Source organism: Bubalus kerabau, chromosome 10 (assembly GCF_029407905.1).
Source record: "Bubalus kerabau isolate K-KA32 ecotype Philippines breed swamp buffalo chromosome 10, PCC_UOA_SB_1v2, whole genome shotgun sequence".
Classification (NCBI taxonomy): Eukaryota; Metazoa; Chordata; class Mammalia; order Artiodactyla; family Bovidae; genus Bubalus; species Bubalus kerabau.
Window position 1 is genome coordinate 97,406,080 of NC_073633.1, and position 20,313 is coordinate 97,426,392.

General features: G+C 38.1%; 1 protein-coding gene across 21 annotated transcripts in view; it reads right to left on the minus strand.

The window, feature by feature from the left end:
* The window catches only part of CEP128 (centrosomal protein 128), a 605,049-nt gene that overhangs the window by 450,708 nt on the left and 134,028 nt on the right, over positions 1-20,313 (minus strand). For 14 of the 21 annotated variants that reach the window (XM_055538802.1, XM_055538798.1, XM_055538795.1 and 11 more), the window contains 2 exons: positions 9,143-9,304; positions 7,368-7,454 (listed from right to left, as the gene is read on the minus strand). The exons of 2 other annotated variants lie outside the window; for them this stretch is intronic. In XM_055538802.1, coding sequence (XP_055394777.1) covers positions 7,368-7,454; positions 9,143-9,304 — 249 coding nt within the window. Of the gene's footprint in view, positions 1-7,367; positions 7,455-9,142; positions 9,305-13,169; positions 13,312-13,573; positions 13,703-20,313 lie in introns of those variants that run through there. 5 more of the 21 variants (XM_055538809.1, XM_055538813.1, XM_055538811.1 and 2 more) reach the window with 4 other exon arrangements.

Sequence of the window (20,313 nt, forward strand, 5' to 3'; positions counted from 1 at the left end):
ACTTAATATGGCTTGTTGGCTGCTATGGCTACAAGAAAGGCTAGTTAGAAAAAAAAAAAAAAAATCAACAGTTATCACTTAGGAAGAAGGGGGAAGGAAACTTGCAGAATCCACCACATTGCCTTAAGTGGCAGCTAGAACTGCCAACTCTGACAAGCCTTCAATGCCAATCCAAGCTCAGCACTAGACTCCCTCCCATTCTGTTTCCACATTTGTTCCATCTAACTCTCATTCTGGACATTGTACCAGATGTAACCTTAATGACTTGTATGACGATGGGCTTTGGATCTTCAATCAGTTAAGATAACCTCCAAAATCTAGTTTATCAATGTAAATTATATAACCCTTCAAACTTGGAATCCAAAATCCCAATTTTCAGAAAAAAAAAAAAATTCACAGCATCATGAAAACATGGGTAACCACAACTGAATGACAAGAACAAACCCTGGTGCTGGGTTTGGGGATAATGTCCTATCCTTGGCTCTGTCACTGACTTACTGTGAGACTATGCAAGTTAGTGACCATTCCATGCCCCAACAGCTTCTGCCCACTAGGACTACTGAAACAATTAAATGAGTTTCTACCAAAAAAAAAAAAAAAGAAAGAGCCTGTAAACTAAACTTAGGCAGAAATTCCCAAAGAGGTAGGTGCTGTTTTCCTATGAAACACCACACACCCATTGCCGATCCTCTAACACTGCTCAACTCTTCACAGAGCAAGACCTTCACATATAATAAGCAAAGAATTACATTTAGCGTTGGAATAAAGATTCAAGAAAACAACAGCAAAATCATGTACATTTCAAGAAAAAGTATTCCAAAAATTGACTGATCATGACTCTTGACCCTTCAAAACCAACAGAAATAATTCCCACAATTCTCTTGTTTGAAGAAATCATCTCAGGAGGAAAACATTGCACTGAATATTTATATTGTCCCTCACTCACTGACAAATTATGTTCACAAAACTAAATCTCAATAAAATAAATATATAAGTTTATATACAGTTGACCTTTGAACAACACGGGTGTGAACTACACTTGTCTACTTATATGCAGATTTTTTTCAATAGTAAATAGCACAGTATCGCATGATCCAAGGTTGGCTGAATCCACGAACACAGAACTGTAAATATGGAGAAGTTCAGACAGGGAGGAAACTCAGACACCAAGAGCCAACTACAAGTTATACACAAATTTTCAACTGCATGGAAGGTCAGAGTCCCAACCTCCATGTTGTTCAAAGGTAAACTATATATCACTTATATCCATTTCCTGAGATTTAGCATTAGTATCATTTATAAATCTAAGTTAATAATAAAAGTTATTATCTTACCTAGAGCAGAATAGCTGATCTTATTTCCTAGGAAATCTCTTATATGTTAAAAGAGAAATGCTAATTTCAATTAGACAATGGATATTTAACATGGAGAAAATTCTTTTAACAGTTGAACAATGGTTAAAATTGATTAACCAAAATTCAACATCTATTCATGATAAAAACTCCACGCACCCTAAGCCCATGCTCTGTAACAAAAGAAACCCCCACAGTGAGAAGCCCATGCTATGCAACTAGAGAGGAGATCTCACTCTCCCCATCCAGAGAAATCCCACACAGCGACGAAGACCACGGCCAAAAATAAATAGATAAAAGTTTAAAAAATAAATCACAAAGAAATACTCAGGAATAAACCTGACCAAGGAGGTGAAAGATCTATATGCTGAAAACTATAAAACATTGATAAAGAACTGAAGATGACAAAGAAATGGAAAGATATACCATGCTCTTGGACTGGAATAATTAATATTGTTAAAAATGGCCATACAACTGAAAGCAATCTACAGGTTTAATGCAAATCCCATCAAATTACCCATGACATTATTCACAGAACTAGAACAAATAATCCTAAAATTTATATGGAACCACAAAAAACCCAGAATTGCCAAAGCGATCGTGAGGAAAAAGAACAAAGCTGGAGGTATAACCCTCCCAGACTTCAGACAATACTACAAAAAGCTACATCAAGAAGCATGGTATTGGTTTAAAAAAAAAAAAAAGATATATGAATCAATGGAACAGAGCAGAGAGCCCAGAAATAAACCCACATACCCAGAGTCATACCCAGCCTCCTTTGACACAGCACCACACAACAGCAAGTAGTGTTGGGAAGGCTGGAAAGCCACAGGTAAATCAATCAAGTTAGAACACTCCCTCACACCATACACAAAATAAACTCAATGGCTTAAAGGTTTAAATATAAGACACAACACCACAAAACTCCCAGAAGAGAACATATGTAAAATCTGTACCAACATAAATCAAAGCAATGTTTTCTTAGGTTAGTCTACCAAAGCAATACAAATAAAAGCAAAAATAAACAAATGAGACATCAAATTTATAAGCTTTTGCACAGCAAAGGAAATCATAGGTAGAACAAAAGGACAACCTACAAAATGGGAGAAAATATTTCCAAACAATGGGACCAACAAAGGATTTCCAAAATAAACAGCTCAGTACAGTTCAGTTCAGTCGCTCTGTCATGTCTGACTCTTTGCAATCCTATGGACTGCAGCGCGCCAGGCTCCCCTGTCCATCACCAACTCCCAGAGCTTGCACAAACTCACGTCCATCAAGTCGGTGATGCCATCCAACCATCTCTGTCGTCTCCTTCTCCTCCCGCCTTCAATCTTTCCCAGCATCAGGGTCTTTTCGAAGGGGTCAGTTCTTCACATCAGGTGGCCAAAGTACTGGAGTTTCAGCTTCAGCATCAGTCCTTCCAATGAATACTCAGGGTTGATTTCCTTTAGGATGGACTGGTTAGATCTCCTTGCAGTCCAAGGGACTCTCAAGAGTCTTCTCCAGCACCACAGGTCAAAAGCATCAATGTTTCCGCACTCAGTCTTCTTTATGGTCTAACTCTCACATCCATACATGACTACTGGAAAAAACATTGCTTTGACTAGATGGACCTTTGTTGGCAAAGTAATGTCTCTATATTTTAATATGCTGTCTAGCTTGGTCATAGCTTTTCTTTCAAGGGGCAAGCATCTTTTAATTTCGTGACTGCAGTCACCATCTGCAGCAATTTTGGAGCCCAAGAAAATAAAGTCTCTCAATTTTTCCATTGTTTCCCCATCTATTTGCCAACAAGTGATGGGACCAGATGCCATGATCTTAGTTTTTTGAATGTTGAGTTTTAAGCCAGTTTTTTCACTCTCCTCTTTCACTTTCATCAAGAGGCTCTTTAGTTCCTGTTTGCTTTCTGCCATAAGGGTGGTGTCTTCTGCATATCTGAGGTTATTGATGTTTCTCCCAGAAATGTGATTCCATCTTGTGCTTCATCCAGCCCAGCATTTCGCATGATGTACTCTGAATATAAAGTTAAATAAGCACAGTGACAATATACAGCCTTGACGTACTCCTTTTTCCCAATTTGGAACCAGTCCATTGTTCAATGTGTGGTTCTAACTGTTGCTTCCTAACCTGCATACAGATTTCTTGGGAGGTAGGTAAGGTGGTCAAGTATTCCCATCTCTGTAAGCACTTTCCACAGTTCGTTATGATCCACAGTCAAAGGCTTTGGCACAGTCAATAAAGCAGAAGTAGATAAACAGCTAATACAAGTCAGTAACAGCAACAACAACAAACATCCAACAATGCCCCCCAAAAAGGGGGCAAAAGACCTAAATTGACATTTCTCCAAAGAAGACATACAGATGGCCAATAGGCACATGAAAAGACACTCAACATCACTAATTACTGGAGAAATGCAAATCAAAATTACAATGAGGTATCACCTCACATTAGTTAGAATGGCCATCATCAAAAGCCTACAAATACTAAATGTCATTGAGGGTATGGAGAAAAGGGAACCCTCCTACACTGTTGGATGGAATTTAAATTGGTGCAGCACTACAGAAATCGTTATGGATGTTCCTTGAAAAACTAAAAATTGCCATAAGATCCAACAATCCACCCCTGGGCATATATCTGGAAAAAACTCTTAATTCAAAAAAATGCATATACCCCAAAGTTCATAGCTGCGCTATTTTCAATAGACAAGACATGGAAGCAACCTAAATGTCAACAGATGAATGGATAAAGATGTGGTATATACATATATACAATGGAATATTACTCAGTCATTAAAAATGAAGTAACTCCATTTGCAGCAATATGGATGGATATAGAGATTATCATACTAAATGAAGTAAGTTAGAACAAGGAAGACAAATATGATATCACTTATATGTGAAAATAAAATGTGACACAAGCAAAGTTATTTACAAAACAGAAACAGACTCATAGATAAAGAAAACAAACCATGGTTACCAAGGGGAAAGGGGGCAGGTGGGGGATAAATTAGGTGTTTGAGATGAGCAGACACAAACTATTCTATATAAAACAGATAAGCAGGGTCCTACTGTTTAGCACAGGGAATTATATTTGATATCCTATATCCTATAATAAACCATAACGGAAAAGAATATTAATAAATATGTGTGTATAACTGAATCACTTTGCCATATACCAGAAACTAATACAATATTATAAATTAACTATACCTCAATAAAATAATAATAATAATTTCAAAATGAATTAATCTGCTACACAATATTGAAAAGAAACTAGGTTCCAGAGCAAGAGAACTTGCATGAGCTGGAGCACAGGCTCAAAAAGAAACAAAAAACAAAAATCAATTTCCAGAGTCCCTTCCTAAACAGAACACACAATGATTAAAATTTTAAAAATAGAGGATAACACTATCATGTACTTACAAGACTTAAAGAATATAAATAAAAAGATTCAAATGAATCACCTGATAGTTGGCATGTTACATACACTCATTTTTAGGTTATGCTCATTTTACTGCTATATTTCATAACAGTAAATATTTTAATGCTAAGAAAGCAATTTATACTGAGAAGCCCATCAGACTGACTTGTGAGAAATACTCCGAGTTGCACATCTTCCCATAGATTAAGGCAGGTGTGCCCCCAGGTAACTTACAGGTGGTAGAGTGGAAATCATTGCTCCATCGAGGGACTGTAATATAAAGCAATGAGAGACATCCCCCTCTGGTATGAGGGTGAGTGGGTTATCACTGAGAACCAACTACTTTAACAGAACAAGAATTTGGAGAAATTAAGGAGGAGAATTTAGACCAAAGAATGGCCTAAAATAAAAGGAGGGCTTCCCAGGTGGTGCTAGTGGTAAAGAACCTGCCTGCCAATACAGGAGACATAAGAGACTTGGGTTCGATCCCTGGGTCTAAAAGATCTCCTAGAGGAGGAAATGGCAACCCACTCCAGTATTCTAGCCTGGAGAATCCCATGGACAGAGAAGCCTGGAGGGCTACAGTCCATAGGGTTGCAGAGTCGGACATGACCAAAGCAACTTGGCACAGTGCAAGGTAAAGAAATCTTGTTCTCCTACGTCCTGTTTTAAATATGAGCGGCTCTACATTTTATGTACGGGTAATTCAGATGGAAATGAAATACCTGTTGAGTTTATTTCTCATGTATAAAACCATTCCCCCAGAACTCAGCGTTATTCAATTCTAGGCCTCTCGATTCTAGTAGAACGCATACTGTGTTTTAAAAGCTTACCCATACAGAAGTTTCTCTAATATATAGTTTTATTTCCCAATAACTCAATCCAAGGGAAATTCATCTAATATTCTCCCTTTCAAAGTAGGTTAGTTCTCTGCCACTAGTTAATGTTTTTAATTTTTTACTAATAAATTATGGAGCAAAAAATTAACTACCATTATTAATATGGTAATTAAATCAAAAACATCTCATGAGCTACTTAAATATATAAAGTCTATGGCATCATCTGCAAATACATCATAAATCATAAAAACCTGGTAGATGCAAAAAAGTCCAAGTTTATTTTCTAAATGAAAGTAGTAAAAAAACCTTACAAGAGAAAATATGTTCCCTGCACTCAAGCAATTAGCCTCCAATTACAAGCAAATGAGATGACTACATTTCTGCTTTGTAAAAAGAAAATAAATCATCAATTAAGCCATACAGCACAGATATATATAAAATAATCAGTTTTACAGCACACATGTAGTACCTGTCGTCTTAGAGTGTACACTCATAATTAGAAACATGAAGGAATAAATTTAATTGGTTTCCCAAGAGTTTGGAGAAGATGAGTTAGCAAATTCCAAAAGAAGGAAATAAGAGATGGAATTAGCAAAATATTAATAAAAAATATTCATTTTAGGGAATTCTCTGGTGGCCCAATGTTTAAGACTTCACACTCTCACTGCCTAGGGACCAGGTTCAATTTCTCTTCCGAGAATTAAACCCCCTCCCCTGCCACCCCAGCCATATGGCATGGCCAAAATCAAACAAACAAATAAAAATATTCATTTTATCCCAGAATTCTGGGGTATCTTTCCGGCTTCCATCCCCACGTGAATTATATTAAATCCCCATGTGTTTAAATTGGCATATACTTGAAAGGGCATTTTGAAATGTCTGGAGAATTTTTAATTGCACATGTCCTTTAACCCAGGAATCCTATACTTCCAAGAATCATACATGATTATACACAACAAATGTGTACAGTGACGGTCATGGCTACACAGTTCATAATAACAAACAATAACCTAAATACATCTATACTATGGAATATTATAACTGTTCAAAAGAATGAGGAAGAGCTACTGTGTCATATGAAAAATGATATACATTAAAGGAATTAAAGTTACATAACACTTATTATACAAAAGTTAAATAACACTTTTTACAGGATGCTGGTTTTCAAAGCAGTTACATGGATACTTATGCACAGAAAATGTGTGAAAAGATAGACAAGAAGCTGTCACAACAGTTACCTCTGGAGTAGCACTAAAAAGGGCTATGGAGTTTTAGTATTTATTTAAATAATGAGCATGTCTTACTAAATTAAACCATCCTTAAAATTCCTAATTCCCCATGAGGAATATCCATGGTCCAAATTTAGTAAGTTTCAGTTTAATTCATATCCTGAATTCTTCCCCTCTGATTTAATGCTCTCAAATTCAGACTTCCCTAGTAGTCCAGTGGTTAAGACTCCATGCTTCCACTGCAGTGGTTTGATCCTCGTCAGGGAACAAAGCCTACATGTCACGTGACACAGCCAAAAAAAATTAATAAATAAAGCTTTCAAATTCAATAGAATCTAATCTATACACAGTAGTTGGCAATCCATCTGACAAGCTAACCTAAATTTAAACTACAAAATAGTAACCCAGTAAAAAAGCCAAAACTATTCATGATGGTCATCTCCTTTATCTCATATTCATATTCAACAACTAAACTTCCAAAAAGGTTAGTAAGAGAAAATGCAAACATTTGTAAACATTCTTACATGTTCTATAGCCCCCGCCTGTCCATTACTATACTCTCGATAATGTCCAAGCATCTGGTCGACTTGTCGCAGGTTCCGACTGGTGTCCTAAAAAAAAGTGGGCTTTACTAATTGCTCCAAATGATGTTTTCCCCAATCTTAGCAGTAAATCAAAGAACTAGGTCAACTGTTTGCAAAAGGTACAACTGATACAATAATTAAGTTGGACATCAATATACTTCATAAATATCAAATAAATCTTATTAACACTGATAAAGAAACTCAAGCCCATCTGCAATTTACACCTGTGAAATCTGAAGCAAATGGTTTCAGTCCTTATCCAAGGCTCCATAACAAGCTGGAAACAAAACCATAAATTGGATAAGAACCCTCATCAGCAATTTGTGCATGTCAACAATTTATACACTTCACCCCCTCTTTATAGAAGAGAAATCTTGAGGAAAATGTGGTAGATTGTGTTCAAGACAAGCAAATCACGAGGATCAATGTTATTTCAATTATTTACCTTAGCACTCGATTAAGAGAAAAGAAAATAAAGTAGCCCTTAACTTTTAGCTATAAACAAATTTGTTTCTAATTACAATAAAAATGGTTTCCACGAAATTTGCTAGGTTTCACCTGAAAGTTGAATGAAGGCATTTCTTTCCAAATATATACTTATTAATATGTTTCATTAGTGGAAAAGTACAAGAATCTGCACTACAAAAATCCAATATTATGTTAATTTAAATAAGTTTCAAAAGAAATAGGTTTCTGAGTTTTAAAGCATATTATGGTTTCTCCACCAGAAATTAGCCTCTTTTTATCTAAGCATAATGACTCAAACCAACTGAAAGCCAAAATCCATGGTTATTTAGGCAAAAGAGAAGTAACAGATTAAAGGGTAGGAAAAAAATAATTCTATTTGAGTTTTCTTTTTCCCCAAATGATACCCTTTCCCCACCTCATTATCAAACCCTTTCTAGGAAGGGCATATAAAATGCCCACTCAAATTTCCAAACACTGTCAAAAACTAGCCTCTAAATAAAAACGGCATCTCAATATCATTCATCCATGAATAATTTACCTACCCAAAATAGGAACAACTTCTCTAAAGACATGTCCACAAGAAGCTAAACTATGGTAATTCCTACTGGCTTCACTCCCAGAGTATTTAAAGTATTTGGAAATACTATCTTATCCCAAGACATTTCCGCAACCTATCAGATATCTCAAGTATCTTTACTGACTGTGTTAAGCAGAATAATGGCCCCAAAAATGTCTAGGTCCTAATCTCTCAAACCTGTGTATACGTTCCCTTATATGGCAAAAGGGATTTTGCAGATATAACTAAATTAAGGACCTTGAAATGGGGAGATTATTCTGGATTATGGGGTGGACCCAAGGTACTCACAAGGAACCTTAAAGGGAAGCAAGAGTAGGCATAGTAACATGACGTAAGAAGGGTCCAACCCACCCTTATGGCTGTGAAGAGTAAGGGAGGGGCTATAGGACCAGAAATTTCAGCAGCCTCTAGAAAAGGCTGGAAAAGGAACAGATATTTCCCTAGGGCCTCCAGAAAGGAATGCAGACCTCCTGATATCCTGCTTTTAGCCCAATGAGACCACTGTCAGATTTTGACCTTTAGAACTATAAGAAAATAAATTTCTGGGTTTTTTAGACAATAGTTTTATGGTAATTTGTTACTGTGTCATAAAAAACTAATACACTGACTTAAACCATTTCTCAGTTTAACCTAGTTAAAATCTACCACATGCTACCACTGCTAAACTAACCTGTAAAGTGCTGGTTATCGTGTTGACCTTCTCAGTGACACCCACAGTAGGACGATGTCGAACTTCCCTGTGTACTGAACTGGCAGCCCATCGACTCAACCGGTCACGAGAGCGGAAGTGGTCTGAATCGCTGGAGGATTCTGCCATTGATGTATAAAACTCCTTAAAAATAAATCCAGCTCAAGGTCAATAAAATGGTAAAGAGCAGAGAAATAAGAGGTTAATTTAACTTTTATTTGCTTTTAAGTATTTATTACATTAGTCTTTTGCCATATCATAATTTCTAACACAGAGCTTGAAAACACAAGTCATTTCCACATGCAACTCTCTCTCCTTTGTCTTTTCTGCTTTATGAGCAATTCCTCAGACATTTACAACTCCAAATAATAATAATCATTTAGTTTTGTGCAATGATCCTAAATTTTCAAAGCATACAGTATCTCATACAACCCTACCAACAACACTCTAAGGTATATGAGACATACAGATTGGTATCTCTACAATGAAAGAAAAAAAATTACACAGATATTCTCTAAGGCAGGACCTGAAGGTCTCAATATTCGTCTGACTTCCATTCTGCTAAGCTATGAGAACATGTGCATCTTTAAATAAAAATACAACACACACAGAATAAACTAAAATAAGAGAATTCCATTTATTATACAGCAAACACTCTCAAACCTCTTAATTTAAAATATAGTCGAATTAAACGCCATCACAGAAGTACAAATTCCATGATAACAAATATGTGAGAAGATGACATCTTCAACATCTCCACCAAAACAGAAGGCCAAGCAGCCTGACTATAATCTCCTAAGAAGAAACATCTCTAAATATGCTTTCTTCCCATCCTTACCTCAATTTTCAAGCTAATGCAAAAGAAAATTATTTCATGCAAGACAATCTCAATTTCAGAAAATTTTTATAGAAATTGAAGAAATGAAATATATTTTTAACAAAGAAACATCAGAGAAAATTCAAATATCAAAAGTGAAAGTTTGAGTATTCCAATAATTTTATTTTCTTCTTAATAGAGAGTTAATGATCTTTATTTTAACATTAATTGTTACAATCTTCTTAAAATCTATATGGCCAGTTTTCTGGCGTTTTAAAGAAACCTTGCTTTAATAATCTAAAATATTCTGAAATTTTTGGATCTTTTTTGTGAATGAATCTGGGAAGTACATGACCATAGGGATAGAGGGAATTTGCTAAATATGTATAGATTCTATAAAGCCAAAGGGATAGAGGGAATTTGCTAAATATGTATAGTTTCTAGCACATTTAATGAAAGTATTCATGTTTTTAAAATATTTAAATAAAAAAGATAAGCAAGGGAGCTTGCTGTGAGTTCAGGTTTTTCAAAGTGAAATACAGTCTGTACTTGTAGCATCAGAAAGAAGAAATCAACAAACATCCAACTTCTTCGACCCATCTGAGATAGTGCTAGAGAAGAGCTATCAGACTGCAGCCTATCCTCTGCCCAGGCCTCCCAACTTCCTTCCTCGCCTCTCTCCTCAGTTCTCGCCCCCCCTCCTCCTGTCTACAAGCATAAAGGCACAGTGCCGACAACGTAGCTCCCTCTGACATCAGGAAACATGAACAAGGAACAAAGGCAGATGCAACTGTATGGCTACACTTTTGCAGGATCACACTTAAGTCCAAAAGAATAAACTTAAGAAGAAATCTTAAATGGAACTTCACCTTTAAACTTAGGAAATCACTTGTGTGTCTCTGCACACCCATGCACACATGTGAGCACAGACATAAATCTATGCCACTTGACCTAAAATCATTTACTGTAAGTTAGAGGACTTTCCAACACTTTCCTTTGGTGAAAACAGGAGGGGAAAAAAAAAATTCAACATTTTCTGAGAGCCTATTACAATGCCAGGTACTCTATAAATGCTCACATAGACAATCCAATTTAGGGCTTCCCTGGTGGCTTAGAGGGTAAAGCATCCACCTGCAATGCGGGAGACTTGGGTTCAATCCCTGAGTCGGGAAGAACCCCTGGAAAAGGGATAGGCTACCCACTCCAGTACTCTTGCCGGGAAAATCCCATGGACGGAGGAGCCTGAGAGGCTGCAGTCCGTGGGGTCGCAAAGAGTAATAACTTACTAAAATGGGCAGTTAACCTATAGAGGATGCTGAAGGCAGAGATGTTAAGTAACAAGTCAAACTCCAGACAGTAATTATAAGTAAGAGACCCAGCAGGCAGACCTAGGGTTCAGCCAGGCTTCTTCACCTTCAGTGTTCTCTTCATTCTGCTCTGCTCTGCTGTCTCCTAAGCACCACTTGTGAACAGTCTTAACAACTAGTAAAAATCATTAAAGGTAGCATCAGGCCATGGCTCACATGTGTCTACAGCCTCCTCAATGCCCTGTCATTTCACTTAAGCATAAAAATGCCAAAGGGAGGGAGAGTGGGAAGCAAGTAGCAATATGAAATCTCTATTAGTCACTTAGGGAAAAAAACAGCAACATATCTATGCTGCATATAATAAAACAAATCAAACCTCTGGCCTCAGAGTAAAAAGCCTTTTATGTCCTTATTCCTTCTCTTATATGATGGAAAATAATAATTATGCCTGGATCTGTGAGAATTCTGTATCTGAAAGAATAAGTTTCATTTTAACCAGTCATAATTCTGGAAACTAAACTGTAATTAAGATATCACCAGGCAGAATAAAAAGGTAACACTGAAAAACCAGACGTTAACCATAATGGCTGTTGGTGAGAACAAGAAACAAGATAATCATCTTTGAGACAACCTGATTTTTTTTTGAATATCAAAATTTTAATAATAATCAATTATACATAATGTCAGTGAAAGGAGAGGGAGCTTCCCAGATGATGCTAGTGGTAAAGAACTCGCCTGTCAATGCAGGTAGACATAAGAGACACGGGTTCAATTCCTGGGTTGGGAAGATCCGCTGGAGGTGGGCATAGCAACCTACTCCAGTGTTCTTGCCTGGGAAATCCCAGGGACAGAAGAGTCTGGTGGGCTACAGTCCATGAGGTTGCACAGAGTTGGACACAAATGAAGCAACTTAGCATGCACGCAATGTCAATGAATATAAATGGCATATCAGAGTCATCTAATGAGCTATTTGAGTATCAACTTGACTACAAAGAGTGAAAACTGAAAATTTTATGTTTTTTTAAATAATTTGGGGAAATTGTGTAAAATATAAAATAGTACAGAGACTAAGATAGTAAGCAAGCATGTATCTACTACCAGAATGTTATCATTTTCTATTTCTATTTTCTATTATATTCTTCTGCTTCTATCATCTATTTCCCTATTATTTTTAAGAATCTATTCTTAATATTATTATTTCCCATTCTGACACGTGTGCTTCTAATATTTTGGATAAAATGTTAGGTTGGCAAAAAAATTTATTTGGGTTTTTCCATTAGTTGGTACAGAAAAACCTGACAAACTTTTTGGCCAACCCAATATTTAGAACACTGTAAATAAAGTCCTAGTACTGGCACAGCGGTAAAGAATCCTCCTGCCAATGTAGGCGACACAGGTTCAATCCCTGGGTTGGGAATATCCATTGGAGAAGGAAATGGCAACCCACTCCAGTATTCTTGAAAAATGCCATGGACAGAGGACCCTGGCAGGGGAGCCTGTCCATGGGGCTGCAGAGTCGGACACAGCCACGCATGCACGCACGCAGCTGCCCGCCCTATCCTCACCCGACTACTCCCACCGCTCCACCCCACCCCATCCCCGGGTTAACTCCTGGATGATTTTGTGTTTAACTCTCCACACCGCACTCTTATACTTTTACCACAGGTACGTATGTACTTCACAGTCTTTCTTAATGGAACACACACTGTAATTAGTTGAAAACATATTAACAAGTGAAGATACAGGGTATCTGAATCTAAAAGAGAAAATCATAGCAGCATTAGCTGCTCACACATCCAGCACTGTTGTCAAACCTATGCAAACAGCATTAGCTTAACTATGTGTAACTGTCACATAACACACACACACAAGACCTCTCACTTACCCCTATTAAGGATTACATACTTTTAATAAGATAAAATGACACTTTTCAGCATGAATTTCACTAGTTCACAAAGTCCTCAGCTTTTAATAGCAATTACGTTGAGCAATAAAAGACGTACAAACTCCTGCATCTGATGGAACTCCTGTAGAAATATCAAGATTCAACGTGAGATATAGGTGAAGATTTTTATATCATATTACAGCATACAAACCATTTGCTTTTATAGCATATGAAAGAACTTTAATTACATAAATGTCATAAGTGTTGAATTTAAAACACTAAAGACATTAAAGAATCTGATTATAATAAAAAAATAGAAATTCAATTACTATTTCATTGCTGATTAAAAAAAAAACTTAGCACTGTCTACACCTACTACCAACAATTCAAAAGTTGAAACACACCTCTCACAGCTAACAGAGCACCTGAACCCGAGTGTCAAATGCAGAAGGCAGGTACAGTGGCAGAGTTCCACCCTTACCGGAAGATGTCAGTCTACTAACAGTCAACACTTCCACTCCCCAGACATGGAGTTGATGGAGGAAGAGAGAACCAAATGAGAAAGGAGTGGCCTCGAGAGTCGCCAGAAGGCTGCTGCCCCGCTATCTCAGTCACGCAGCCGGGCCCAGCTCTTTGCGACCCCATGGACTGTAGCCTGCCAGGCTCCTCTGTCCATGGGACTTCCCAGGCAAGAATACTAGAGTGGGTTGCCATTTCCTTCTCCAGGGGATCTTCCCAATCCAGGAATTCAACCAAAGGCATGAAGACAGCTCCAAGAGCCCCTTAAGATAACTGACGGAGAAGCACAAAACAGTAAGTGCCAATGCTACACTCTTCACTGACCATTACTATTTTATACAATTAAATAGTTTTAAAAAAGTATTGCTTATCCTAGTATCAGTGGCATTGATGAAAATAAGATTTTTTTTTAGGACTCTGAAAATCTTCTCCCCAGCGAAATCGTACCCAAAGCATTAGACTCGGTCCATGTTGATAAAAGCATACTGAGAGCAGTCACATTAAAAGAAAAAAAATCAACAAATATTCATGGCCATGCAAAACTGTTCTATCTAATAACCTAGGAAATATAAATCGTAAATGAGATGCTTTAATAGCCCACTGTTCTCCCTTAAATAATTCTGTCTATCTTAGCCAGGTTGTAGGTGAAGGAACATTCCTATGCTGTCCCAATGGATATGTATAAGTTGATACAAATTGTCTAGATGTCAGCAGGCAATGTCTATCAAAAGCAGTTTGTACCTTTGACCTACTAACAATACTTCCAAAGTTTCTCCTAACAAAATCATTGGAATATACACAGAAATTTATATATAAGAATATTTGCTGAGAACAAATATCACAACTATATAACGGAAAATAAAAAGCACTGAAATTCCAAATTATAAGAGTTAAAATACAGTACATTCATGTAATGGAACAATACACAGACATTAAATCCCTATTTCTGGAGATATTTAATAGCAACGCAAGGGATAAAAGCATGAATCCCAATTTTGTAATAAACATTACATGATGTCTGTATATGAATATACATTGCCAGTATACATATTCAGGGGTTTCCCAGGTGGTGCCAGTGGTAAAGAACCCGCCTGCGTATGTAGGAGAAATAAGAGAAGTGGGGTCAATCGCTGGGTAGGGAAGATCCCTTTGAGGACGGCCTGGCAACCCACTCCAGTATTCTTGCCTGGAGAATCCCTTGGACAGATGAGCCTGGCGGGTGATGGTCCACAGGGTAGGAGTAGGACACGACTGAAGTGACTTCATACACATGCACACATACTATTCAGAGGAACAGGAAAGGATGATGACAAAGGGAGAAGAAAATAAAAGTATATTTACCATGTTAAGTTTATAGTCGATTTCTATTCTTTAAATATTCCTATACTTCCTGAATTTTCTTACAATGATTGAATAATAAGAAAGAAAAAGAAAATCAAAGCTTAAAAGAAAAAAAAAATATATATATATATATAAAGATCCCCTTCAGAGACAGCAGATTAAGAACAGACTGATAACCTGGAAAATGTGTCTAAATAAAACAAATTTAAAGTGGTCCATGAATAATAATCACTACTGCAATTTGAATTCCAAAGAAGAATTTAAACACCTAGCATGCTCAAGAAAAAAAATCTTCATTATTTTTAAAGAGTTAAAAGAAAAAAAATTCAGGTGGATTAATTAGCATAAGAAATCTCAGCATGATGTTTGTAGACAAAGAAGAAAGAATTGCTAAATTTGAAGAATGATTAAAGGACAGTTTAAAGGAGCTGAATCACCTAAATCCTGGTTAAATGTGTGACCGGCATTTCCTTTAACTGCAGAAAGAAAGAAAGTGAAGTTGTTCAGTCCAACTCTTTGCGACCCCATGGACTGGAGCCTGCCAGGCTCCTCTGTCCATGGGATTTTCCAGGCCAGAATACTGGAGTGGGTTGACATCTCCTTCTCCAGGGGATCGTCCCGACCCAGGGATCGAACCCCCATCTCCTGCACTGCAGGCAGACTCTTTACCGTCTGAGCCACCAAAGAGCAGCAGATACTCTCTGCAGCTTAAACCTCCGGATACAATTTATCACTGATGAGAAAGCAGAACTACTCACACTGTCTGCTTTTCAGATTCTAAGCTTCTCCCAAGAATCTAGAGAGATCTAAGACGGGTGACCTTGGGCGAAAGTCTCCAGAGTCACAGAGAAAGCTCTGGGTCTGAAAACAGATGGTACCATTCTTGGAATAGTTTATTTGGCTGTTCCCAACACATCAGTATTTAAAGGCATAAATATTGTTGCTTCTGCCTTAATGAACCTTATAAAGAAGACATACGGCCACCAGAGCAAGTAATGAACCCCTCATCAATTCGCTCCCACTGAGGATCTATCCATCAAAAATGAATGCCCATATGCAAACCTGAATATTGTGAGAGAATAAAAACTGAATTCAGCCCTGTAATTTCAACCCTGCAATAAGAGGACTGGCAGTGAGTCTACAAACTCAAGTCCACCTCTTTTGTTATTTGACCTAAAGAGCCATCAGACTGTCTTCATTATAATGATGCACATTTGTATGTATGAGAGCTGTAATTTATTGATTCTCAAGTCTCTTTTCCTCAAAGCCAGTTTAAAACAATTAGGATTTGCAAGCTGTTCCATAAAAGATAAGCACCCAGCATCAGGGGTGATATTTCACAAAGGCTGACTGGTGCATGTTAAGTAGGTTGATTGCTTCTGTGGCCTCCAAGAGCCTCAGCCGTCCCTGTCCAAGGCAGCTGTCCTCAAGGTAATGACGCTGATATTTAAAGGGGATTGGGGCAGCTAGGGAATGTATTTTAAGCTGAGCCATGAACCAAGTTCAAAAATTTTAATGTATTTCTCACTGCTTCAATAGTGACTGCCACATCCTTCAAGAGAAAAAGTTAACACACCAGCAGAGGCTACCATGAACAAATAATTATCATCTGCACCTGTCTTCTTTACATCGGTCCTCCTCTGTAACATCATCTCCTCAAACCCTTTTAGCCAATTCATATAAGATCAAAGCTGGATCGGAAGAATCAATATCATCAAAATCACTATACTACCCAAGGCATTCTACAGATTCAATGCAGTTCAGCTCAGTCACCCAGTCATGTCTGACTCTTTGCAACCCCATGGACTGCAGGATGCCAGGCCTCCGTGTCCACCACCAACTCCCAGAGTTTACTCAAACTCATGTCTATTGACTTGGATGGTGATGCCATCCAACCATCCAACCATGTCACCCTCTGTTGTCCCCTTCTCCTCCCACCTTCAGTCTATTCCAGCATCAGGGTCTTTTCAAATGAGTCAGTTCTTCGCATCAGGTGGCCAAAGTACTGTAGTTTCAGCTTCAGCATCAGTCTTCCAATGAATATTCAGGACTGATTTCCTTTAAGATGGACTGGTTGGATCTTCTTGCTGTCCAACAGACTCCCAAGAGTCTTCTCCAATACCACAGTTCAAAAGCATCAATTCTTCAGTGCTCAGCTTTCTTTATAACTCTCACATCTATACATGACTACTGGAAAAACCATAGCTTTGACAGATTCAATGCAATCCCTTTCAAATTCCCATGACATTTCTCATAGAACTAGAACAAAAAAACTTTTTAATTTACATGGAGACACAAAAGACTCCAAATAGCCAAAAAGTACTGAGAAAGAAAAATGAAGCTAGAGAAATCAGACTCCCTGATTTCAGACTATACTACAAGCTACAGTCATCATTGGATTCTGGGCTCCAAAATCACTGCAGATGGTGACTGCAGCCATGAAATTCAAAGATGCGTACTCCTTGGAAGGAAACTTATGACCAACCTAGACAACATATTAAAAAGCAGAGACATTACTTTGCCAACAAAGGTCTGTCTAGTCAAGGTTATGGTTTTCCCAGTGGTCATGTATGGATGTGAAAGTTGGACTGTGAAGAAAGCTGAGCGCTGAAGAATTGATGCTTTTGAACTGTGGTGTTGGAGAAGATTCTTGAGAGTCCCTTGGGCTGCAAGGAGATCCAACCAATCCATCCTAAAGGAGATCAGTCCTGGGTGTTCATTGGAAGGACTGATGTTGAAGCTGAAACTCCAATACTTTGGCCACCTGATGTGAAGAGCTAACTCACTGGAAAAGACCCTGATGCTGGGAGGGATTGGGGGCAGGAAGAGAAAGGGACGACAGACAATGAGATGGCTGGATGGCATCACCAACTCGATGGACATGAGTTTGGGTGAACTCCGGGAGTTGGTGATGAACAGGGAGGCCTGGCATGCTGTGGTTCATAGGGTCGCAAAGAGTCGGAAACGACTGAGCAACTGAACTGAACTGAACAGTCATCAAAATTAGGTAGTATGGGTACAAAGACAGAAATATAGACCGATGAACAGGACAGAAAGCCCAGAGGTAAACTCACACACCCGGGGCCAATTAGTCTATGACAAAGGAGGCAAGAATATTCAATGGAGAAAAGACAGTCTCCTCAATAAGTAGTGCTGGGAACACTGGACAGCTATGTGTAAAAGAATGAAATTAGAACATTCTCTAACACCTTACACAAAAATAAACTCAAAATGGATCAAAGACTAAATGTACAGCCAGACACTATAAAACTCTTACAGGAAAGCGGAACACTCTTTAATATTATTTTCAGCATTACCTTCTGGGAATCCACCTTCTAGAGTAATGAAAATAAAAATGAAAATAAACAAATGCGACTTAATCAAACTTAAGAGCTTCTGCACAGCAAAGGTAACCATGAACAAAATGAAAAGACAACCCACAGAATGGGAGAAAATATTTGCAAATGAAGGGAGCAACAAGGGATTAATCTCCAAAATATACAAACAGTTTATGCAGCTGTACATCAGAAAAACAAACAATCAAACAGGCAAAAGATCTAAATAGATATTTCTCCAAAGAAGACAAACAGATGGCCAACAGGCACATGAGAAAATACTCAAATATCGCTATTCATTAGAGAAATGCAAATCAAAAATATCATGAAGTTATCAATTCATACCAGCCAGAATGGCCATCATCAACAAGTCTACAAACAATAAATACTGGAGAAAAAGAAACCCTCCTGCACTGTTGATAGAAATGTAAATTGGTACAACCACTATGGAGAACAGCATGGAGATTCCTTACCAAACTGAAAACAGAACTACCATATGATCCAATAATCCTACTCCTGGACACAAATCCAGAGAAAACCATAATCCAAAAGGGAACACGCACCCCAGTGTTCATTGCAGCACTCTTTACAATAGCCGAGACATGGAGGCAACCTAAATGTCCACTGTCAGAGGAATGGATACAGATGTTGTACGTATACACAATGAAATATTACTCAGCCATTTAAAAAAGAATAAAACAGCACCATTTGCAGCAATGTGGAGGGACCTAGAAATCATCACACTGAGTAAAGTCAGACAGAGAAAAACAAATACTGTATGGTATCATTCACATGTAGAATCTCACTTCTTTAAAAGATACAAATGAACAAAACAGAAACAGACTTACAGATATCAAAAAGAAACTTATGGTTGATTACCAACAGATAAATGTGTTGGGGAGGATAAGTCTGGAGTTCTGGATGAACATGAATACATACACACACACACACACACACACACACACACACTCACCATAGCGTATGGTTAGTTCACCACATATCATTCGCCATAACATATAAGATAGACAACCGGCTTCTCCTTCGGGATTAGCCCACCCTCACACCTTAGCAGGGGGTGTACTATCCTCTGTTTACCAAATAAAACTCTGAGCTGTAACCAAAAAAAAAAAAAATGGATAACCAACAAAGACCTAACCTACTGGACAGCACAGAGAACTCAATATTCTATGATAACCCCCCACATGAGAAAAGAATCTAAAAAAGAATGAATATATGTATAACCAAATCACTTTGTTGTATACCTGCAATTAACCACAACACTGTAAGCCAATAAAATTACAATTAAAAAATTTAAAAATAAGAATAACTTGGTTTGGGAGAGTTTTTTAGAGAAAAGTGGTCAGGACAGGGCTCTTTTAATCAGAGAGCTTAATGATGAGAAGGAACTTCACATAGACATGAGGAGGGAACCAAATCCTAGATAGGTGGAGGAACAGATGCATAGCACATGAAGTAGGAAGGCGTTTGCTGTGTTGAAGAAACAGCAAAAGGCAGGAGCACAGTGACCAAGGAGGAGGGCGTCACGGGACGAACTCTGAGAAGCAGGCTGGAGACAGCTCACGGAGAAGTTCAGGCTAAGAGAAGTGCGGATTTTACTCCAGCCCTCACGTAAGTTTCACGAGGGGAGACACTTACTCTACTTATTCAGTGTTGGCACCCCAAGGCCCAGAACTCTATTAATAACACAGTTGGCACTCGGCAGAGATCCAACGGACTTAGAGTGTTGTCCAGTGTCTAAGTCGTGCCTGACTCTTTGCAGCCCCACGGACTGCAGGATGCCAGGCTTCCCTGTCCTTCACTATCTCCCAGAGTTTGCTCAAATTCATGTCCATTGAGTCACCTCATACCAAACCTCAAGTCATCACCTGCCCACTACCCAAGGCAAGCTCCCTGTGGTGGGGACCTTTTCCCAGGTGACAGAGGGGTTG